This window comes from Erythranthe guttata, chromosome 2 (assembly GCF_056151865.1).
Source record: "Erythranthe guttata isolate IM_541 chromosome 2, IM_541, whole genome shotgun sequence".
NCBI lineage: Eukaryota > Viridiplantae > Streptophyta > Magnoliopsida > Lamiales > Phrymaceae > Erythranthe > Erythranthe guttata.
This window is the reverse complement of record NC_142534.1, coordinates 16,626,466-16,650,608: the sequence shown is the minus strand read 5'-3', so window position 1 is coordinate 16,650,608 and position 24,143 is coordinate 16,626,466. Positions and strand designations below refer to the sequence as shown.

General features: G+C 35.1%; 4 protein-coding genes across 4 annotated transcripts; 2 read left to right on the top strand and 2 right to left on the bottom strand.

Moving 5' to 3' along the window:
- Window positions 1-212: 212 nt before the first annotated feature.
- Window positions 213-5,972, top strand: LOC105963693 (nitroreductase family protein). Its single transcript, XM_088813707.1, has 4 exons — window positions 213-1,850; window positions 2,450-2,639; window positions 4,520-4,869; window positions 5,815-5,972. Exons 1-3 carry the CDS (start codon window positions 267-269, stop codon window positions 4,663-4,665), a joined length of 1,920 nt encoding a protein of 639 aa, XP_088669833.1. The 5' UTR covers window positions 213-266; the 3' UTR covers window positions 4,666-4,869; window positions 5,815-5,972.
- Window positions 3,246-3,958, bottom strand: LOC105963694 (agamous-like MADS-box protein AGL80). Its single transcript, XM_012988130.2, has one exon. It carries the CDS (start codon window positions 3,949-3,951, stop codon window positions 3,304-3,306), a length of 648 nt encoding a protein of 215 aa, XP_012843584.1. The 5' UTR covers window positions 3,952-3,958; the 3' UTR covers window positions 3,246-3,303.
- A 1,758-nt stretch (window positions 5,973-7,730) lies between the features above and the next one.
- LOC105963691 (pectinesterase inhibitor 9) lies at window positions 7,731-8,535 on the top strand. Its single transcript, XM_012988127.2, has one exon. It carries the CDS (start codon window positions 7,814-7,816, stop codon window positions 8,444-8,446), a length of 633 nt encoding a protein of 210 aa, XP_012843581.1. The 5' UTR covers window positions 7,731-7,813; the 3' UTR covers window positions 8,447-8,535.
- Window positions 8,536-18,944: 10,409 nt separating this feature from the next.
- Window positions 18,945-23,987, bottom strand: MAP1A (methionine aminopeptidase 1A). The gene is made up of 17 exons (XM_012988124.2): window positions 23,788-23,987; window positions 23,609-23,693; window positions 23,152-23,202; window positions 21,817-22,002; window positions 21,559-21,634; window positions 21,298-21,345; window positions 21,141-21,185; window positions 20,879-20,978; window positions 20,706-20,757; window positions 20,571-20,612; window positions 20,409-20,470; window positions 20,214-20,312; window positions 20,048-20,121; window positions 19,887-19,956; window positions 19,701-19,766; window positions 19,451-19,539; window positions 18,945-19,286 (listed from the first exon to the last, which is right to left on the bottom strand). The coding sequence occupies exons 2-17, from the start codon at window positions 23,680-23,682 to the stop codon at window positions 19,209-19,211; spliced, it is 1,212 nt and encodes a 403-aa protein (XP_012843578.1). The 5' UTR covers window positions 23,683-23,693; window positions 23,788-23,987; the 3' UTR covers window positions 18,945-19,208.
- Between the last annotated feature and the right edge of the window lie 156 nt (window positions 23,988-24,143).

Genomic DNA, 24,143 nt, shown 5'->3' with positions numbered 1-24,143 from the left:
CTTTAGTAGCGAACTTGAGTAATGTTGAATCCTACCAACCAAACATCTTACTAAATATTATTATTTATTTAATCAAACCTATTAGTAGCAAGTAAACGAGGCCCGAAGCTATTTGAGCTCGATTCATCTTCGACACGATTAAAGTTCGTTCAAACTCGACTTAATTGCATGATTACTAAATCAAGCTCAAATATTATTATATTATTATATTATATAATTTAAAAAGTTTGAAAAATGATTTGATTAATGTGAAAGAGAATTGGAATATGGAACATTCCAAAACCTTTCCTAAAATGTCTCTCATACATCACCGGTTCCCAATCTCTCTCCACCGGCCCCGCCGCCTGTTTTTCCCGCCTCCTTCCGCCGCCGCCGCCGCAAAGCTCGTACCTTCTGCCAGCATGTCCACGTCATCACTAGAAAAAGCTACAGAAGAGAAAGAACAAGAGCTCTTAAACCAGGTATTGAAATATCATACCCAAACAAAGCACTCGTTCACCAATTACGCGCGTGGCCCGCACGGCCTCGACTGGGCGAACCAGCCCAACCCCTTCCGCCGCTACATCTCCGCCCCTCTCCTCCCCCTCCTCCACCCTTCCTCCGACGAAGCCCAAATTTCCCCTCCGTACTCCTCCATCTTCAATTCGTTCCCTCCCCCGAAACCACTCACCAGAACCACCGTCTCTCAGCTCTTCTACAATTCACTCGCCTTATCCGCGTGGAAAACAATCGGGTTTTCCACGTGGTCGCTGCGCGTGAATCCCAGCAGCGGCAATCTACACCCGACGGAGGCCTACATAATCTCGCCCGCCGTGGATTCCCTCTCCGACCACTCCTTCGTCGCGCATTACGCGCCGAAGGAGCACGCGCTGGAGTTTAGGGCTCGAATTCCGTCTGATTTTTTCGGCGGATGCTTCCCCGAAGGTTCCTTCCTGATCGGATTCTCGTCCATTTTCTGGCGGGAAGCGTGGAAGTACGGCGAGAGGGCGTTCAGGTACTGCAATCACGACGTGGGCCACGCGATAGCGGCGGTCTCCATGGCTGCGGCTGGGCTCGGGTGGGATGTTAGGGTTTTAGATGGGTTAGGTTACGAAGAAATTGAGAAATTAATGGGACTAAAGAATTCTCGAGAGTTCAGCATTCCTAGCAGACCCGTAAGGGGGAAAATGCCCGAGATCGAATTCGAGCATCCCGATTGTTTGCTGCTGGTTTTCCCCAAAAACGGAGGCGAATTCGAAATTGATTACGAGAAGCTGAAAATGGCCTCGTCCGATTTTTCGGATCTCGAGTGGAAGGGGAAACGAAATATTCTCAGTAAAGAGCATTTATGTTGGGATATTATCTATAGAACGGCCGATGCCGTAAAGAAGAAGTCATTGAAGATGACTAAAGAATTAGTTCCTCAGCCATTTATGAGTAGTTCAATGATCAGCGAGAGTTCTTACAGAGGGTTTAGTCTAAACGAGGTTGTGAGGAAACGGAGGAGTGCAGTTGATATGGATGGTGTTACTGTAATGGAGAGAGAAACATTTTATCAGATTTTATTACATTGCATGCCATCGGGTTTTGGAGAGAGTGGGCAGAAGCAGGGGAGGCAGTTGGCATTGCCCTTTCGAGCTTTGCCTTGGGATTCTGAAGTTGATGCTGTTCTTTTTGTTCATAGGGTTGTGGGTTTGTCGAATGGGTTGTACTTTTTGGTGAGGAATGAGGACCATTTTCACGAGCTTAAGAGAGATACAAGATCGGAGTTTAAGTGGGTGAAGCCAGATGGATGCCCCGATGATCTTCCTTTGTATGAACTCGAACGAGGAGATGTTCGAGAGATTTCGAAACGGGTTTCGTGCCATCAGGTATGTATGCATGCCTATTGGCATTATAATGAACTTGTCCTGTTTTCAAGATTCTGCATACCACTTATTTGTACGAGGGATTGGAATTTCGTTAGATAGATTTTTCAATAGCTACGGGAATTTGGTTTTCGAGACTGCAAAATCGACATTTCGGTGAAGGGGTTTGATATAAATTGCTTCTAAGCTAACATCATATCATATTGAATATCATGGTTGATTTGCATCATGTGTCAGGCCATTTATTTTACATCCACTTCTCTTATACATATTTTCGTTTGAACTAAGGAATCCGCTGAACCGAAGTGTATTGCACAGAGGTTTGTAGATTGGAATGGTGCAAGGGGCTAAAAATTGTTAAGAGAATACAGTAAAAAAGACAAATCATTTCTTTGGGGAGTTCTTCTCCGAGTTGGAGATGACATGTAGCTATATGAAAATCAATTGTTCGAGCCAAATTTTGTTGACTTTATAGTATTTATCGCATGACAACTCAGCAAACAATCATGTTTGAGAAAAAAATGCTGGAAATTTTGATAACTTCCTCTGTTATTGATACTTCTCGCTTCTAAGTTATAACAATGTTTTTCATTACTGTACAGGACATTGCTAGTGATGGATGCTTCAGCCTTGGTATGGTGGCTCATTTAGAGCCAACTTTGAAGGAAACGGGAGCTTGGATGTATCCGAGACTTTTTTGGGAAAGTGGTGTGCTTGGTCAAGTTCTCTATCTCGAAGCACTTGCAGTTGGTGTTTCTGCTACTGGAATAGGTTGCTTTTTCGATGATCCTGGTATGCATTCATTCCTTTTTCACCATTCCTGTTCTATGTTATCAATGCCTTATTGGAATCTTGATGTGTTTATCCTCGTTGAGTTATATCTTAAAATTCAAGAACAAAACTCTGATCTTAATTGAATTGAATCTTTATTTGCCATGCAAACTGTCACTTTTTCAACACTTAGGCAAAGTGAGAAATCTTGCATAGTTTGCATGACAAAGTGCGACACGTGCCATGAATGTTGGTAGTGAGTATAGAAGACAAGGTGTGAAACCGGTTCTATACTTCAAACGGTAGTGTAAACAGAAGTAGATAGTAAACTGTGAAAAATGTGATGGTTTGGATAGTGAATCACTTTTTCGCCAATCTTATAATACAGAAACACGAAAACAGATCGTTCGAATCTCGATATAAATGGAGTCATGCTTGTTGCAAAAGGTTATAAAAGTGCTATCATTTAGATAAAAAATTTGCATTGATTTTCTTTAACATGAAATGATTTTTTTTTTTTTGGTAAATGCAAATAGAATGTATTAATTTAAATGGAATTACATAATATTACTCCTGCGGAATTTAAAATATCAAAAGGTAGAATGCCGATGTGTACTCCTTTTTTTTTTTTTTTTTGGCTTCAGAGGGTTTGTTGGTTTGAAAACAATCTTTCTTGGTGCTTGAACTAGAACATCATAGGCCACACTTCACCAAGAAGTTCGCCTCGATTTCCTTCGACGAACGAGTTTGTAACTTCATTCGCTCGAATCTCCATTTCAGTTTCGTTCAACAAATCGACGTTGTTATTATTGTTATTAACACCACTCACCGTACCACCAAAGCAGTTGTATTCTCTCATTGCATAAAGTTCCTCTCTCCTGTTCCGAAGCTTTTCCAGCTTCTCTTCAACCAAACGGTACAACCCATTAACCCGCCTCGCATCGAGTGCATCGTGGGTTGTACCCGTTTCAATGAGTTGACCCATGAGCAGCCCCATTTCCGTTTCATCGTTCTTCTTTTGAAGCTTCAGCAATTTCCCAGCTAAGTCCTGCACTTTGTCAGTCAAGAACTTCTCTTGCGTCACCATTTTCTTGATTCTTTCTCTTTCCGGAAAGTTCAAGAACTTTGTGATTCCATCCACAACCTTATCTTGTGTGGGCCATAGTGTTGAATGGCCTTCGTTACGGTTATGAACGACTATGAGTATCTCTATGCCACACAACACTGATAGCTCATTTGCTCGTTTAAACAAACTATCGAGCCTTCTTCTTAGAGTTATTTTTCTGGTTTTCTCGCTCGGAATTTGTACATATTTTGTGTTCTTGCGAGGCATTTTTTAGTGCCTTCAGTGTGTTTTTCTCTAGGAGAATCGCTTTGGTATATATAGGTGTAAAACGGAGCGAATTCAACATGTGGTGTAATATTCTAGTAATTCTTTTCTTATGCTAATTAATGCTGCAGAAGAATTCTGGTTGGAAATATTACCATAGTCGGATGATATTCGAATTTAATCATATTATCGAGTATTTTTCCTTACATATTTGAGTATATATCGTAAGATGATCCACGAATAGTATATCTTTTATGTGACGAAACGACTTTGAATTCGATTTTTTTTTTCTTTTTTCCCTTCTGGTGATACGACTGACAAACAGTACGATTTTCGTATGGTAAAACGACGATAGATTACGATTACATTACTGTAATATGTTTAGTATGATTCATGATTGGTAAATCTTTAAAAATATAAGAAGACTTTGAATATCAAATTCTCATACTTTGACTTGACTGGCGTATGTAATACAGCAGATTTCATATTTCTGTAATATTCTTTAGTTTCGATTGTGATTTTCTCGAATTAAATTCTGTTTATTCTAACTTTATTTTGAAAATATTGGCAGTGCATGAAATTCTTGGATTGAAAGGAATGAAGTATCAGAGTATATATCATTTTTCGGTTGGAGGCCCTGTCGTCGACAAACGGATTATGAGCTTACCGGCATATCCGGGCCCCACTGATGATGCTTCTTCGTCTGATGAAGAATGACAATAATACCCTCCATACAAAATGTTCATATTAGGTATAATAATTAATCTATATCTTTTCTTTTACACATAAAACTAAGACACACATTCATGTGGATGTGTGTATTAGATTAGATAAATGTTGTATTTTCATTTTGATGCATGTTTCAATGTATGTAGGCATTCATTTGACCCTAGTAGTCTATGTAGACATATAGAAGTAGGGGTGGTTTCGGTACGGTTACCGAACATTTGTTCAATACCGTGTATCTACCGTATCTTTCGGTATTGAAAAATTCTATACCGTTACCGTACCAACAATTGCGGTATACCGTTATTCGGTATACCGTTAGTTTCGGTACGGTATGATCGGTACGTGGTAATCTACCGTACATCATTTTGTTGATGAACTCGGATGATACAATAATTAAGATGAATACTAATTAAATGCATAAATACAACAAATTAAGCAAATGAATATGGTAATCAAACAATTTACATGAATATACATTATACGACCGTAATAGCGTATGTTGCTTCAATTAACTAATGATTACTAAGATATGTATAGCAAAATTATAGAAACTAATGAGCAAAAAGTTTCATGGTTTAAGTAAGATAAATAAATAAAATTATGTTGTAATAATGCAAATGAAACAAAAGGGTGAGAACTTAGGGGGGGAAAGAAAGGGAGAAGAAAATTATGGCAAAAAATATTCCACCAATAAGAGATTAGTTGGACTTTGAAACTAAAGAAGTACGTGAAGTGAAATATACAACTTTAACGAGAACCAAATTAAATATTGAGTTTGCATAAATATATAAAAATAATAAAAAAATAGAATTATGTATATATAATATATATAGGATGTATCATATCTTTATTCTTGTTTTTTATTTTTATTTTATAATATTTGTTGACTATATTTTTTATATTTACAATATAAAGGGTAAAATATATTAACTAATTTTTAAAATACAAAGTTACGGTACGGTACGGTATTACCATGGTATTGAAGATACAATACAGCTACCGTACCGTAAGATAATGGTACGGTACCGATACCGTACCAAATGTAGTGGTAACCGATAGTTCGGTATTTATTCGGTAATTGTTGGCAGGTATACCGTGGTAATCGGTATTTGGTAATTTTTGCCCAGCCCTATATAGAAGAATGGATCCATAGAGAGAGATCTAGAAAGAAAACTTCATTTTTTTATCGTTTCCGTGTTTCGGAACTGTTTTTTGTCGGAAACTCGAAGATACCTGTCGGACACCGTATGAGCAATATTGCAATTTCTAAAAAGTTTGAATAGCAAAATGTCAAATACTTTTGTTGTTTCCCAAATTATTCACATGAAAAATTGATCAATAATAAATTGATAGTCGATACTAAAATTTATTTGAATATGTTTGTATAAAAATATATATAAATAAAAACTTATATAGAATATTTATAAATATATACTTTTAATATTTACGCGTTTTCTCCAGGTTCCCGTACTCCTATGTTAGAAACATGTCGTTTTCCCCGTATACGTTTCCCCAAATCGTCATTTCTGTGTCTGTGCTACATAGATCATATATTACCTATTTGGCATCCTAGTTTTATTTCCTTGTACGTGCAGCTATTTCTATTTCAAAAATAAAAAAATTAATATTTGATACTATAAATTAGTGCAAGTGGAGGAAAACACAGGCACACGTGACACCTAGAGTATGAATATGTGTTAATGATTTGTCATGTTAATAAATTAATGGAGATAAAGCCCTTCACCAGATAACTACACAAAATATCCTTGTTCTTGATTTGCACGGGATGAAGCGTTGACTATGATCGACGATGCGTTATGTATGGCCCATGATATCTGCTGCACCTGCACCCCACATGATTCTAATTAATTCTCTCCTACATATATATAATAGGCTAAATTAAGAAAAAACCCCTGAACTTAGGATAAATAACGAAAAACACCCCTACCTATCCGTAACAACCAAATCCCCCTTTGATTTATTATTGATCGAGTTTTTTAACATAAAATGTGCACAGTTTATTATATCTTTTGTTAAATAGGTGATAAATAAAAGAAATATCTGAAATTGTGTAAAATCCATTTCCTAGAATAAAAAAAAAATCCATGAAAAATCGCACTGTTAGGGGGTACGAGAGGTGTTGATGTAGCCAAGTGGATCAAGGCAATGGATTGCCAATCCACCACGAGCGGGTTCAATTCCCGTCGTTCGCCCATGTTTCAAATTTCAAAGATACAAAAGATTTTTTTTAACAAACTTCAAGGGTTTTCTGATAGTTACGAATATATGAGGTGTTTTTTGTTATTAGCCTATGTTTAGGGTTTTTTTCCGTAATTTACCCTATATAATATATTATAATATAATATAATATACTGGTTATCAGTCGGTTTAAGTAAGCTTATTACCTGACACAATTATTTATTTTTCTAATGGACCAAATTTATTTGAGTCTAAATCTAAGCAAAATTAAAATAAATATATCCGACAAGACTGTTCAATACTCATCCCTTCCTGGTTGTATCCTTCAATTTCATGGAGAGAGATGCCTGTTTGTATTATGACTTTGATTAATATATTATTATTTTAAGATTATGTAAGGGTAATTTAGTACTTTTGACAAGCACCTATGTCAGATTTTTTATATATTTAATAATTGGTGCCAAGTCAAACTAATCTCATACAAGGTTGAGTCATTAAATCAAATTCAACAGCTATATATATTATCGGGAATAGTAAACTAAATAGGTTACGTGTCACACACCCACATTCTTCTTGAATTTTGTAATAACCGAGAGACAAAGCATTGTCTACTTTCAATCTTATATCATCTATTTAAATTAAATAAAAGGTTACTTATTTACCAAATTACTCCAACATGAATTAAGAATTTTCGTTTACCCCCCCAAAAAAATTTGACTTACTTTGGTTCGTGGAAGCCACAAAAAACACATGGGGTTTCACAATATTATATTAATTGAGTACAACTTAATTACTAGTTTAAATACAATTTAAAGATGTTAATCTTTCTCTAATTACCCTCTCTATATAAACCAACACACCACCATCTTTCATTTTATCTATCTACTTCAACACAATCACACATTCAAGAAAAAGAAATAAAAAAAAAAATCAAATCATGGCACAAATAGCTACAATCCTCTCTCTCCTCATGATCCTAACCCTAGTTCGGGCCGAACGGCCCGTTATCCACCGTCAGTCACGGGCCCGTGCTTTCATCCAATCACAATGCCAGACCACGCTCTATCCTGATTTATGCATCCGCTCGTTATCATACTACGCGGTTAATTTCACAACAACCCTAAGCCACCGAAAACTAGCCCAATTTGCGGTGAAGGTGAGCCTAGCCAAGGCCGAGTCAACTCGGGCCTATATTACGGGAGTAGCTAATCACTTAAACCAAACAAAGGATAAGGGCTACTTATCCGTTAGGGAGTGTTTGGATCGAATCAACGATGGGGTCGATCTACTCACGAATTGCATTAAAGAGGCCCAAAAGATTAAGGAAGATGGAGGAAATAATAATGATTTCCCGTGGCGCGCGAGTAATATCCAAACGTGGATGAGTAGTGCCCTAACTGATGTGAGTGTTTGCGTTGACGGGTTTTCGGGCCGGGCCTTAGGGGGGAAGACGAAGGCGATGATTAAAGCTAAGGTTCTTAATCTTCAGCAACTTACAAGCATTGCCCTAGCCTTGTTCAATAGATTTGCAGCAAGATATAGATCAACTCATGTGGTCATAAAACCCTAATTCATTCTATAGAGGGATGAATATATTGGAATATTTAATTTGTTTAATTTACTAATTAGCTTTAATCAATATAAATTTCATTGATTTGATCTGTTTGTTATGTTACATATGTAAGAAAAAAAATCTGTTAATATACAAATTTTGGGAATTTGTGATATCTAAAGTATGTAAATTTGAATATTATTATTATTTTAATTACTTTTATTTTTTTATTATTTTGCACAATAATTTCAGAAAACAAAAGGGTCTTGTTAATAAATTCCAACATATATGGTTCTTGATTAATGATTAACAAAATTCTTACAAAATAAGTTAAAATAAATAAATAAATCAAGATAAAATAACTCAAAGAAGATATGAAATTAAATATTTTTTTTTTTGGTGTAATAATAACAACTAATTAACGAGTAATTAATTAATTGGTGGATTAATATAATTAATCTAAGAAGGAGGACAATTAGGCTTCTTAGGAACATCTACACAATCATTTCTGCTACTACATTTACTATCGCAATATTTTGCACAACAATCGGCGCGTGGATTCACGTCATTCAAATTGCAAACGCAAAAAAAGCCATTGATGCACTGCAGATAGCACGCTTGTTTATCCACCGGCGCCGTTGCTGCCGCTCCGGCGATGTATACGGCCACCATCATCAGCACGCTCAACGCTGACACGAGTGTCATCTTCTTTATCGACGCCATCTCTCTCTCTCTCTCTCTCTCTCTCTCTCTCTCTCTCTCTCTCCTCTCTCTCTCTCTCTCTCTCATATACATATAATATTTATATTTATTTTGGAATAAATATATATTATAACCGGTAATTAGGTAATTACAATTTTAAATTATTTACTTTCCTAAAGATTTTGGATATTTTCTATCTTTGCAAATTTTAGATGCACTTTGCCATACAACAAGGTTCACAAATTCCACACAAATACCAAAGCACTTCCGATTAGATTCTCGTTTTGAGTTAAACGTGCTGGAGTAGTTGACCAGTAAGTCAACTTATATCAGTCGTCTCTCCATTAATACTCGTGTAAACATCTATTTCGTAATTAATGAAAGTTTTTTTTTTAAAAAAAATTAAATGATTTGCAATTGTTTACTTTATTCACTATATTTTGCTCTAAAAATCAAGATAAAATATATATCACAAACAAGTTGAAAAATGATTTGAAATAGAGGATATATTAATTTTTATTGAGTACAAATTAAACAACTAATTAGTAGTAATTAGTTGTTTGGATTATATATAATATAATCTATAAATCAGGACAATTAGGTTTTTTTGGAAAATGTCCACACTCCTTTCGAGCACCACATTTTTTCGCGCAATATTTTTCACAGCAATTCGCGCGCCGAGTGACGTCCTTCAAATTGCAGGGGCAGAAAGAGCCATTGATGCACTGCAGATAGCACGCGTTTCTGTCCACCTTCTCGCCGACGATACCCGCCGCCTCTCCTCCGCCACTCTCCGGCGGTGGTGCTGCGGCAGCGGCAGTGCATACGGCCACCAGCATCACCACGCTCAATGCCATCACTGTCATCTTCTTCATTGACAACCTCATCTCTCTCTCTCTCTCTCTCTCTCTCTCTCTCTCTCTCTCTCTCATATATATATACATACAAATGTGTACGTGTTTTAGCACGCAATAACACACGTCCAGAAATTTTGGCACCACGCAAAAACAAGGTTTTTCAGTTTTTGTCAAAATCCCGCCACAAATCTTGTTCACAAATTTATGGTGAAGATTAGGGAGAAATTACAGTTTTCACCCCTCAATTTTGCACCAATTACACATTTAGTCCTCCATGTTCACAAAAAACATATTTGGTCCCTCATTTTTATATAATTTAACAATTTTGGTCCGTTAGTTAAGGCAGTGATGGGCACACGGTTGATTCTGTTAGTTTTAACGGAAATTTACAGAAATAACTAAAAATGTTGAATTTTTGAAACATAAGGGATCAAATGTATTTTCTGTGAATATGAAGAACCAAATGTGAAATCAATCCAAACTTAAGGGACAAAAACTATAATTTTTTCCATGAAGATTTAAATATTAGAATTATGGTTTTTGGGCTGGGCCATAGTGGGTAAGGCCCCCTATATTCTGGATCAATTAAATTAAACGTGATTTTGTTTAACCACTAGATTAAGCAAACAAGATTACACACAATTTCTCAATAAAACACGTCAATAAATCAAGAAAATACCGAGTTTTCTCGTCACAAATGCATATCAGACCAAAAATATTATCCAACTAACCAAACATCAAATAAAGTCCAATAATTATTTAATTAATCACGACCAGCCTTGCGAAAATAGGACAAATTATAATAGGGGATTGTGTTCTAAATTATAGGTTATAATTAGTAGAATATAAATTCACTACTAATTATAAATTGACAAAATGTATTTAAATTAGCAATTAGGTTTTTTCGGAACATCTCCACAATCATTTCCGCCACCACACTTACTCGCGCAGTAATTCACACAGCAATTCACGCGCTGAGTGACGTCACTCAAATTGCAAAGGCATAAATAGCCATTCACGCACAGCAGATAGCACTCATCTCTTTCCGTCTTCTCGCGAACAACACCCGCCAACTCTCCGCCGCCACTCTTCGGCGGCGGTGCTGCGGCGGAGGCGGTGTATACGGCCACCAGCATCAGCACGCTCAAAGCTGTCGCTGTCATCTTCATCGTAGACCTCATTTTTCTCTATTCTTTCATCTCACATATATACATATACATATATATAGATAAATATATTATATTATATATAACATAATCTGCAAAGATGGAAAATATTAATCAATCAGATTATCTTAGCATATAATCAGTGATCTAAATTAAGTATTGTTTCCTTAAACACATTTAAAATATCACATATATTTCGTATGATATGATTCGTCAATTGCTATTTGCGGTTTGAAAATTGCTATTTGCGGTTTATAACAAAATCCCCCAAAAACACACTTTATAGCTCTAAAACCCCAAAACTTCTAAAAAAAATCCAAAAACCTTCCCAAAACGCGTAAAAGCCCAACTTGGGCGCCCATTCATGCGGTGCACGCCCAAGTTGGGTGTGCAAGGTGCATTTGGGCGCCCGAGTTGGGCGTCTAGTGCAATTTTTTTTTCGGGCGTTCGTACACGTCTTGGGCGCCCATCTCGGGCGTTCGAACATTTTTTTGCGAAAAAAAAAGCCCTACAAATCGATTTGTAGGGCTTTTTAACATGAAATTGGTTCCGTAATCGACCTACCCAATGCATATTACACATAAAAGAGTCGAAATTACATCAAAAAATCGAAGCCCAACCCTTCTTCAAGCTTGATTTCGAATTTTTTTTTTTTTTTTTTTTTTGCTATTCGCAGTTTTGGGGGGTTTTTGGATATTTTTAAAAGTTTTGAGAGGTTTTGTTATAAACCGCGAATAGCAATTTTGTGTCCGTAAATAACATTTCATTATGATTCGAAGCGCCTATGCTACCACGGGGGTCATGGCCCCCATTTTCTAAAAAAAAATATATATATATAGAAATTTGTTATTTTCGAGTATTATATTATTATCAGCCTTCTTAAAAAACATTTTTAGTATATATTTGACAATCTCGAAAATAAAATTATGGCTTTACCAGTGATTGGAAGAATCATCAAATCGGCAATGTTGTTAGAATCGGACCGAACTGGCTGGTCGGACCGGTTCAACCGTGACCCGGCAATATAGCGGTGACATAAAAAAACCAGAAAAATCAAAATTACCAAAATCTGGTTCGATCGGGTAAAACTCGAGAACCGACGGGTCCGTCAAGGAACCCGGTTTTCGGCCAAAACATCTCGAATCACCGATGAGTTGGTTATTTTGTGGCTAGATTTGAGCGAACCTTCACAGACTTAGTAGTGGGTGGTCGGATCTAGTCATAAGTGGCCGAAGGATTGTCGGATATGATCATGGCTGATCGAATAGAGATGGCCGATTGTCGGATTTGAAGAATAAAAAATAAAAAAATATAGAGTATAAGCAATAAAATATAATAAAAAGTGAGTTGAAGTTGATAAAAGTGAAAACAATAAGTTGGAGATTAAAAATTTAAAGAAAATAATATTTTTAAAACATTAAAATTAATAAAATAATAGCATATTGAAAAAAATCAAAAACCCGGTTGAACCAGTTCGACCCTATAAACCTATGACCCAAATGGTCGTCCGATTCTATAGCCGGTTCGGTTCTGAAAACATTGCAAATCGGTCTAAAAATCGTTCTTTATTTTTTTTGGCATGAACAATTGAAGAACAGTTTGCCTACGTGATTTTATTTGACACAAAGTCCTCGATCGTGATTGAGCAAACGGAATTGCTTATCGTAAATCATATTACATTGATTATATATTATATTTAGGGGAGGGAGTGGGTTGATTTTAATTCATCAACCAATTTATTGCTGATCATATTTTTTAGCCGATAATAACTTTTTAACCGACTCATTGGATTGGGTCGGAAATTTCAACCAACTCATGTATGATGGGTTGGTGGTTTCTAATATTATCAAAAGTTGGTTGACCGATAATTACCGGTTAACCAACTATATTATTAAAATTATACAATAAATGGTGTGTTTTCTTAATTACTTTGAATTTCTTAATTATATTTTTTGGCAAATTGCTATTAATTAATAATTATTTTGAACTGATAAATGAAGATCGCGCAATGGCAATACACATAATGTGCATATTTTTACTTATCAACTAACTCATTTCGAAACCAAATTTTCGGTTGCCAACCATCAACCAACCAAAAAATATTGGGTCGACAACAGTTTTCAAATTTGAGCAAAATTGGTTTGTCGAATAGGTCAGTTTTTAGGGTGGCAATTGATCGGCCCAACCCAATCCCAACACTAATTATATTGTGTAGTTGATCTATAGTTGTATCGACGATGCACAATTTCTCGATAAGACAAGATAAGAGTTCATTCTCCACAACTGCAAATAAATGTTATTGAACTAATCAAATCAAATAAGAGATGTGATAAATGTCGTTCGAGCTTTAATAATATCATTACAACTTCAAATGTGATTTTGATCATTTTTAATTTCAAATTTTGCAAAACCCGAAAAATAGAATTTGTAGTATTATATTCTGAGTTAGTTTTCTAATCCAACTTGAATCACCAAAATTGGATGTCGAACGAGAAATATATACTTTGATGTATTGAGGTATCTAAAATTCAAAATGTGATTCATTCATGCATAACTTTGTCACACAACATCCAATCTAGCGGATTTAAGTTGGATTAGAAAGTTAACCCAAATAACTACAGTTTTCGTGTTTCGAATTTTGCCAAAATCAAAATAAAAATATGTCAAAATCAGGTTCAAAGTCAAAAAATAAAATTGAAATTAAACGACATTTAACATTTCATATCAAATAAATGTCTAATATTTATTTAATCAATGTTCTTAGTAGAATACAAATTCACTAATTATTTGACAATGTATTCAAATTATCGAAAAATAATTTGAAATTAATAAATCTACTTAGGGGGGGCAATTAGGCTTCTTTGGAACATCTCCACATTCATTTCTTCCGCCACACTTATTCGCGCAGTAATCCACACAGCAATTCACGCGCGGGTTGACTTCACTCAAATTGCAAACGCATAAATGGCCGTTGACGCACAGCAGATAGCACGCTTCTCGTTCCACTTTCTCGTGACCAACACGCGCCGCCACCCCGCCGCCACTCTTCGGCGGTGGTGCTGCTGCGGCGGCGGTGCATACGGCCACCAGCATCAGCACGCTCAAAGCTGTCACTGTCATCTTCATCATAGACCTCATTTTTCTCTATTCTTTAATCTCTCACATATATATACTTACATATAGAGATATATATATATATATAATATATATAACATAATCTGCAACGATGGAAAATATTTAATAAATTAGATTATATTAGCATATAATCAGCAATCTGAATTAAGTCTTCTTTCCATAACACATTTAAAAAATCCTACAAATTATATTTTATTTTTATTTTTTAGTATATATAACAAATTGTTATTTTTTGAGTATTATATCATTATCAGCCTCCTTAGAAATATTTTTTAGTATATAATTAACAATATCAAAAATAAAATTATGGCTCTACCACTAATTGGAAAACTTTTTTAATTTATATTTATCAATAATCTCGAACATAAAATTATGGTTTTACCACTAATTGGAAAAATAATCGTTAAATCGGTCTTAAAATCCTTCTTTGATTTTTTTTGGCACGAACAATTGAAGAACAATTTGCCTACATGATTTTGTTTGACACGAAGGCCTCGATTCGTGATTGAGCAAACGGAATTGCTTATGTAAATCATATTACATTGATTATACTCCTATTATATTGTGTAGTTAGATCTATAGAAATATGACGATAGCACAATTTCTCGATAAAAAAAGTTCATTCACCACAACTGCATTGCATACAAATCGATCCTGAAATGTTATTGAACTAATCAAACATCAAATATGGTCTAATATTCATTTAATCAATCATGAGTGATCTTACTAACAAAACGAGACTTTGTAATTGTGTATGCATGCGTACATGCATAATTCTTTTTCAAGGTCTTCAAATTAGTGAAAAATGATTTGAAATTAATTTGCAACATAATATAACACAAGGAAATTGAAACATATTCGGTTACGCAATATCGTGTACAACAACTGCAGCGCGCAGTCGGATCATTCGCATAATTGCAAACGCATAAATCGTCGCTCATGCACTGCACGTAACATTCGTCTCTTCCGCCTTTCTCGTCAGTAAGACCCGCCGCCTCTTTGCTGCCTATCTTCGGTGGTGATGTTGCGGTGGCTACAGCCGCCACCACCACCACCATCGATCTCAACGCGGTCATTGTCATTAACGCCTAACTATTTTAGTTAATTGTAATTAATCGTACCAATCAAATTAAATAAGGTTTAAGTCATCATTCATGGGTTACAAATTAATTATTTCCCATAGTATTTTTTTTTATTTCAAATTATTTGTCACTTTAAAATTCCAATAAATCATTAATTTGAAGATAAATAAGTAAATAACAAACAGAGACTAAGCAGTGCGAGGCTTCCATGGAAGATCTCCGCATTCATTTTGTTCGCCGCATTTAGTCCAACAATATCCTACACAACAATCGACTTTCGGATTACGGTCACTCCTAGTGCATACACAAAAATAGTCACGGAGGCGTAGCAGAAAGCACGCGTTTCTTTGGTCATTGTTCGGTATACAACACCCACAGGCGCCACTCCACCGCCACTCTCCGGCGGTGGTGCTGCTGTGGCGGTGGCGGATACAGCCACCACCACCACCACCACCATGCTCAAGGCTGCTGTCAATGTCTTCATGGTGCTACTGTACCTCATCATTATATCAACTCACCCTCACACACATATATTGTCAAAGTAATTAAGAACACACAATTTATTTTATAATTTTTAATAATATAGTTGGTTGATCGGTAATTATCGACCATATTTTTAGGTGGATAATTAACTTTTTAATCGATCCATTGGATTATTTCGAAAATTTCAACCAACCCATCTATAATAGGTTGGAGGTTTCTAATATTATCAAAAGTTGGTTGATCGATATTTACCGGTCAACCAACTATATTATTAAAAAAATATAAGATAAATTGTGTGTTTTCTTAATTACTTTGAATTTCTTAATTATATTTTTTTGAAAAAAAAGTTTAATATTTTTAACTCCAAATTTTGAAAAAAAAGTTTAAGTGAACTAGGTGACAGGTATAACTCATCAACCAACGCATTCCGAAACCAAATATTCGGTTGCCAACCATCAACCCAATACCAGGTCGACCACAGTTTTCAAATTTGAGCAAAGTTGGTTTGTCAGATAGATCGGTTTTTAGGCGCGCAATTGATCGACCTAGCCCAGTCACATCCTTAATATTATTATGTAGTTGATCTATAGAAGTAACTACGATGCACAATATCTCGATAAAACAACATAAGAGTTAATTCTCCACGACTGCAGATCGATCATGAAATATTATTGCACTAATCAAATCAAATAAATTCTAACATTTGTTTAATTAATGTTCTTAGTAGAATATAAATTCACTAATTATTTGACAATGTCTTCAAATTAGCTAAAAAATGATTTGAAATAAATCTACTTAGGGGGACAATTAGGCTTCTTTGGAACATCTCCACATTCATTTCCGCCACCACACTTACTCGCGCAATAGTTTACACAGCAATTCACGCGCTGATCCACGTCACTCAAATTGCAAAGGCATAAATAGCCATTCACGCACAGCAGATAGCACGCGTCTCTTTCCACCTTCTCGTGAACAACACGCGCCACCTCCCCGCCGCCACTCTTAGGCGGTGGTGCTGCGGCGGAGGCGGTGTATACGGCCACCAGCATCAGCACGCTCAAAGCTGTCACTGTCATCTTCATCATAGACCTCATTTTTCTCTATTATTTCATCTCTCACATATATACATATAATTATATATATAGATATATATATTATATATAATATAATCTGCAAAGATGGAAAATATTTTATTAATTAGATTACATTAGTATATAATCAGCAATCTGAATTAAGTCTTCTTTCCATAACACATTTAAAAAATCACACACATTTTATTTTATTTATTTTATTTTTATTTTTTATTCTATATAAAAATTCGTTATTTTTCGAGTATTATATTATTATCGTCCTTCTTAGAAAACCTTTTTATTATGTATATATTTGACAATCTCAAAAATAAAATTATGGCTCTACCACTTACCTTTTTAATTTATATGTAACAATCTCGAACATAAAATTACGGCTTTAGCAATGATTGGAAGAAGAATCGTTAAATCGGTCTTAAAATCCTTCTTTAACTTTTTTGGCATGAACAATTGGAGAACAATTCGCCTACGTGTTTCTGTTTGACACGAAGGCCTCGATCGTGATTGAGCAAACGGAGTTGCTTATCGTAAATCATAGTACATTGATTTCATTATATTGTGTAGTTGATCTACAGAAGTATCGACGATGCACAATTTCTCGATCAAACAAGATAAAAAAATGTTCATTCTCCACAACTGCATACAAATCGATCGTGAAATGTTATTGAACTAATCAAACATCAAATAGAGTCTACTAATCATTTAATCAATCACGACTAATCTTACCAACAAAACGAGACTTTGTAATTGTGTATGCATGCATACATGCATAATTCTTTTTCAAGGTCTTCAAATTAGTGAAAAATGACACAAAGAAATTGAAACATGTATAAGATCTTAATTTAATTATTTTTCTGGGCTATATATTATTAATAATTCAATATAAATAAGTATTAAGTTGGATTAATTAATCTAAAAATTACTGGCAGGGCTTCTTCGGAAGATCTCCGCAGTTGTCTTGTGTCACACATTCGGTTACGCAATATTGTGTACAGCAACTACACCGCGCAATCGGATCATTCGCATAATTGCAAACGTATAAATCGTCATTCATGCACTGCACGTAACATTCGCCTCTTACGCCTTTATCATCGGTAAGACCCGCCGCCTCTTTGCAGCCTATCTTCGTTTGCGATGCTGCGGTAGGCTACAGTCAAATTAAATAAGGTTTAAGTCATCATTAATGGGTTATAAATAATTAATTAATTCCCATATTATTTGTTGCATTGAATTTTTTTTAGTTTCAAATTATTTGTCACTTTAGAATTCTAATAAATCATTAATTTGAAGATAAATAAGTAAATAACATAAGGAAACGTAGAAAAATCTTGAGCAGAAGTTCTCTATTTCATTTTTTGTGGACAATCTACATCGAAAAAGGCGGACTACGAGATCGATTATTCAATTCCAAATAAGCAAGTTTCGATTAAAAAATTAAATTATTAGTTAATTAATTAAGCAGTGCAGGGCTTCCATGGAAGATCTCCGCATTCATTTTTTGCGCCGCATTTCTTCCAACAATATCCTACACAGCAATCGACTTTCGGATTACGATCGCTCATATTGCATACACAAAAATAGTCTTTGAGGCACACCAGAAAGCACGCGTTTCTTTGGTCATTGTTCGGAACAACACCCACAGGCACCACTCCACCGCCACTCTCCGGTGGTGGTGCTACCGTGGCGGTGGCGGATACAGCCACCACCACCACCACCACCACCATGCTCAAGGCTGCTGTCAATGTCTTCACGGCGGTGTTGTACCTCATCATTATTAACTCTCTCTCACACACACATATATATATATATATCATAATATTTTTACATATATATATATATATATTGGTGAAATTGAAGATGAAAAACACTAGCAAAATCTAGGAGAATTTACTAGAAAAGGTAGATTTTACTTTTTAATTTAAATGGGATGTGAATTGTTTTAGTCATAATTAGATATTGGGATCCCGTCGATTTAATTTTAATTACCATATTTTCGAGTATAATTTCGACAGAAACAAATCATTTTATTTCCTTAACACTATCAATGTCCAATTAATCATTGTGCAATCCACAAAACTCCACTGATAAATAATTTTACAAATGTTTTATAAATAAAATAAAAATAAAAATTAACTCAAAATTTGAAGAAAAAAAAAAAGGAATACAACACTTTTGCCACGGTCGACAAATGGGCAACAATCATTAAAAACTCATCAAGTAGTTCGAAAACGATGGTAAAAAGGATTCCCTTGAGCGAATTAGCATACTTATGATTTTAGCCAAGGAAACACGTTTGGGGAAGAGGGCAAACGAGCTGTAAGAACTTCAACTCCTGTATCAGTCACCTGCATAAATAATCGTGTGGTTAAAAATTGAAGGATCTCGATTTTTCAATATTCTGTTACAGATTATTCTACTCAGACTTAGAATCTGCATATCAAACTTGCATAATTATATCGTTTATGTTCTATTGCAATAAAATAAAATGAAATAAAATAAAATAAATTACCAGAAGTGTGTGTTCAAACTGGGCACTGCGTTTGCCGTCGGCAGTTACAGCAGTCCATCCATCAGGCCACATTCGGTCACGCCAAACACCTATCGCGGAAGTCATAATTAGTTTATTTTATTTTTTATTTATTTGTTTATACTTTTTTTATTTTATTTTAAATCATGAAAGTCATTTTAGGAAAACGAACTCAAACAAATATACAACTTCAGACACGGAGCATCATTTTAATTTTTAAGAGAAAATTTACCAGCATTAATCATAGGTTCAATGGTAAATGTCTGGCCTGCCTTCATCACTCCAACAGCTTTATTTCCTGCTTACGGTTAAGGCACTTCGAAGATAATACGAAGATCTTTGTATGCAAAAATGAATTAAAAAAAATTCAAAAAAAACGGGCATTTGATTTTAACCCAGTCGAAAGTCAAAAGGATACTGGCATAGTGAGGTATATTTGGTGCACAATGGAAGAGCTCTCCGATACCATGACCACAATAAGATCTCACCTAATAGCAAGATACAAAATAAATATGTTACGAGTACGGTAAATCTTGAACCAAAATATACATAATAAAGAAGAGAGGCAAAATATTTTACCACAGACAATCCGGACATAGATGCATGCCGATTAATAATCTCTCCAATCTCCCTGAAACGCACTCCAGGTTTAACTGAAGAAAGCAGGATCGAACCAAGCATGCAAAGAGGTGAGATAAGAGTTAATATACAACAAACGAAACAAAGTACAAGTCGAAATACTGACCAATTGCTATCGCTTTCTCCAAGCATTCGTATGTACACTGAACCAGTCGTTTAGATGCTTCATCGACATTACCAACGAAGAATGTTTCATTCAAGTCGCCTGCATGAGGAGATAAGAAACAATATTTCCGAATCAAAACATTTAAAAGAAAAAAGAAAACAGCTAAAACCTTGACTTGGCATTAAATTTAATTACCATGTACTCCTTTATAGCAAACAGTAACATCAATATTTACAATATCCCCATCCTCCAGTTTCCTGATAAGGTAAAAATCATTACATACGAGGTTAGAGTTACCTAGTACAAGGATGAGTGATGACAATTCCTTTGGGAAATTTATGAATTTTGTTATTGTACCTTGCATCTGGAATCCCATGGCAGATTACTTCATTTACCGACCTGATAAATTTAAGAATAAATTTCTCTACGTGTTTAGTGACTACGATGCAAAGAACGTAGAAAAAAGGGACTTCCCAGTTAAGAAATACCTACGTGCAGCAAGACTTTGGAAAAAAATGATAATTTAATGGAGATGGATATCCTCCTGCATTGCGAAATGAAGCCATGATCACCAGTACTCGTAATGACAAGTAGAGTGTATTTATATGTTTATTTCTAAAAATATGAAGCTGACTGCCAACAAAAAATTCTATTATTTATCATACCAGCAGCTATTGTTGCATCATGAACAACAGCATCAATTTCATCGGTAGTGATTCCAGGTCGTACGACACGAGCAGCAGCATCCAGCACTTCCCTTCCTATCTGAAGGTAGAGTAAAACAGACAATACGAATAAAAGTCAACTGCTGCCACTGTTCAAACTATAAATCACGCCCATCATTTGATCATGAACTTTTTTGTTTAACAAACATATAATGACATAACTTATTACATACATACACATATAAAGAATAAAGAGACTTACTCGGCAGGTTTCTCGCATTTTCTCAATTTGATCAGGAGTTTTGATCTACAAAAAAAAAAAAATGAAAACGGTGCATCGTGTAAAGGAATTGCATTCAGTCCCATATCCTTCAACAAATAATAAGTAGAATTATTGTTAGCTCATACTCGAAGGTTACCTCAACAACATGTTGAAAATCACTGCTGGGCTCAATTTTTGGAGTCCCCTAAAGTAGTTTTAAGTAAAGAGATGTTAGTGCACCTCAAATATGCAGGAAAGCTAATTACAATTATCTATTCTCATTGACAAAGATTGCGTTCTGATAAAATAATCATCGTACTCTCATACACAAAGGCATCCTAAGAAAATATTAGAAGCCTTAAGATCAGAGCGCATGACACGCATAGGCATTTAAAAAGAAATCAATCAAGCTACTTACATCAATTGCCCAATCAGGTTGTTCAATGTGAGCAGGTACTAGACGTTTTTTTGATATTGGATATGGTCGTAAAGATCTGAAAATGCACCAAGAGTAAGCATAAAGAAATCACGAGTACAATAAATAGTATGAAAATCAGATTTGTTGGGGAAAATTTGTGGGGCTTCCACTCATATGGAAAATTGTACAAATTATGGAAGTAACAAGGTCTACATCAGATAGAAGAACGGAAAATCAAATACGGCAAAAAAGTAATACCCAGTCCAATCAAAATTTGGAAGCTTCGATGTACGTGACTGTCCTTTCCTCAAGCAGTAGAGCCAAGGATCATTGGACAAGCCTGAATTTTGTTCACCGGCATTTTCAGGTGCAGGGGAAGATAACTTGGCCTTCAAGTGAACAGATTTATGAGAACCCCATGATTCCTTGAAACAATCTTGAGAGCTGCACGGAACAAAAAAGTGGTTTTCATGACGAGAAGCTGTTAACCTCAACAATCAAGATCAGGTCCACAAGAAATAAAAACCCAATAAACAGTTTCTTTTTTCTTTTTCTTTTTTCTGGTTTGTTTTTTTCATTTCTCTCTCTCAAATGGCGTTTGCAATATTTCTCATGGCAAGGTTCAACCCTCGTCGTCTTCAAGGTACTTGCTCGAAAGCGAATGCGCTACTGTACGGGTGTGAATTCTGTTGGATGAAGACTTCTTACACCATAACTGTGTTAAATATACTGGCGAAATCTGTGGTCACAGCAAATATGACAGAGAGACTGAAACAGGGTTTTGTGGGTTGTGTTGTCGTGATATCTAGTTTGGTTGGGTCAGAAAATTTAGGATTTCCCTCACATAACTCACATATCCCTGTTTCAAGATCTTCACCTTATTTGCCATTGGAACCACAGATTTCGCCAGCATATTTAAAGCATTTCGCCAGGATATTTAATGCAGTTATGGCGTATGAAGTCTTCATCCAACAGAACTCGCACCTGTACAAATACAATTGTGTAATTGCTTTCGAGCGAGTACCAAAAAACCGAAGAGGGTTGAACCTTGCCATGAGAAATCTTCCGAACGCAATTTTAGAGAGAGAGAGATAAAAAAAAAAAAAAAAAAAAAAAAACAAAAAGCAAACCAGATTGTAGAAATAAAAACGAAAAGATTGAGAGATAAAAAACAAAACACACAAAAAAGAAAAATGAAACCAAAGTTGTTGTAGAAGATTAAATACAGATTTTTCTATATTATACTATCTAATAAGATCAGCGACGAGTTTTAAAATCTTCCCTAAATTGAAACACTGGACCAAAGCAGCATAGAAATTATTAACATAAACCGAAAAATCATATCACATACATCAATTCTTCTATCTTAAACCTTCCCACAGCCAGCAAAGAGCGTGTATAAATTTTCAATTTCTAATTCAACGAGTTTCCAACAATATCTTAAATCAAAATTGTGCAATTCGGTACAATATATACTACTGCCAAATGCATACGCATTCTATCCAGCTTCAATTTCCACACAAATTTGAAGTTCCAGAACAATCCAGAGTGTTAAAGAAAAATTTCATTCGGAACTGCAATAAAAATACGAACCAGAAAGCAGCGCCTTCGCGAGGAAGCTTTAATTCAACGCACTTAGGGCACCTGCAGATAGCATATATTCAGAATCAGAATAATAATACATGTTCTTACTAGTAAAGCCAAAAGAGTATCATGTGAACAAATTCAAAATCCCCAAAAATCGCGAAGGAAGTTCATTTATAAGATAGAGAATCACTCTTAAGGCATGGTCGAAAGTACGGAGAAATATTTCGAATTCGGTATTTAAAAAAAAACAAACAACAACAATTTAACTAAATCAATGAGGCACTCATCCAAATAATAAAGCAAGCCCTTCCACAAAATCATTGGAAAAGAAAATCAATGATACTTGAGATTCCAATTAGCACTCAGATAATTAATATTTAAAAACTGTAGGAAATATATACAAACACCATTAAAAAAAATTAAAAAAAAAATAGTAGTTAAATAAAAAGAATGAATTACATACTGAAGATTAGAAGGTTTGCCGCATTTGGCGCATGATAAGTTCGTCGTCTCCACCGCATCTGATCCACCCGTCATCTCTTTCCGCACTGCATCAACACAAATTCATCAGAACAAAATTACAGCTAAAATTCACAAAATAAACATCCGAAAAAAAATTGCAGCTGAAATTAACCACCATACCGTAATTCTATTCCAAAAAAAACTGCCTTGCTATGAAAATCGTTATTGTCAATTATTGGATACAGAAAAATTGGAAGAGGGCTAGGGTTTGCAGAAAAGAGGGTTTATAACTCTTCTAGAAAAGGGACATGGTTATTTTGGTCAAAGTCAATTTTATATTTTCTTTTTTTTTTTTATTTTTTTTTTATAATGTGCCTCCCATTCAAATCTAATTTGAGATTGAATTACTCATAATAATATTTATCAGGCAATATTTATATTTTAAATGAATAATTCTTCATATTATTTTTGCCTCTACGATAGCTTTTCAAATATTTTAAACAATTTAATAATATAATTTTATATTAATATCAATT

What these genes read in the sequence shown, in the direction of transcription:
- MAP1A (XM_012988124.2), bottom strand. Translation starts at nt 23,682, where the DNA reads ATGACGGGTGGATCAGATGCGGTGGAGACGACGAACTTATCATGCGCC. An exon ending in TTTCCAAAGTCTTGCTGCAC is followed by an intron (nt 20,613 to 20,705) that starts GTAGGTATTTCT and finishes TAAATTTATCAG; the next exon opens with GTCGGTAAATGAAGTAATCT. An exon ending in TTGCTATAAAGGAGTACATG is followed by an intron (nt 20,313 to 20,408) that starts GTAATTAAATTT and finishes CTCCTCATGCAG; the next exon opens with GCGACTTGAATGAAACATTC.
- LOC105963694 (XM_012988130.2), bottom strand. Translation starts at nt 3,951, where the DNA reads ATGCCTCGCAAGAACACAAAATATGTACAAATTCCGAGCGAGAAAACC.
- LOC105963693 (XM_088813707.1), top strand. Translation starts at nt 267, where the DNA reads ATGGAACATTCCAAAACCTTTCCTAAAATGTCTCTCATACATCACCGG. An exon ending in AACGGGTTTCGTGCCATCAG is followed by an intron (nt 1,851 to 2,449) that starts GTATGTATGCAT and finishes ATTACTGTACAG; the next exon opens with GACATTGCTAGTGATGGATG. An exon ending in TTGCTTTTTCGATGATCCTG is followed by an intron (nt 2,640 to 4,519) that starts GTATGCATTCAT and finishes AAATATTGGCAG; the next exon opens with TGCATGAAATTCTTGGATTG.
- LOC105963691 (XM_012988127.2), top strand. Translation starts at nt 7,814, where the DNA reads ATGGCACAAATAGCTACAATCCTCTCTCTCCTCATGATCCTAACCCTA.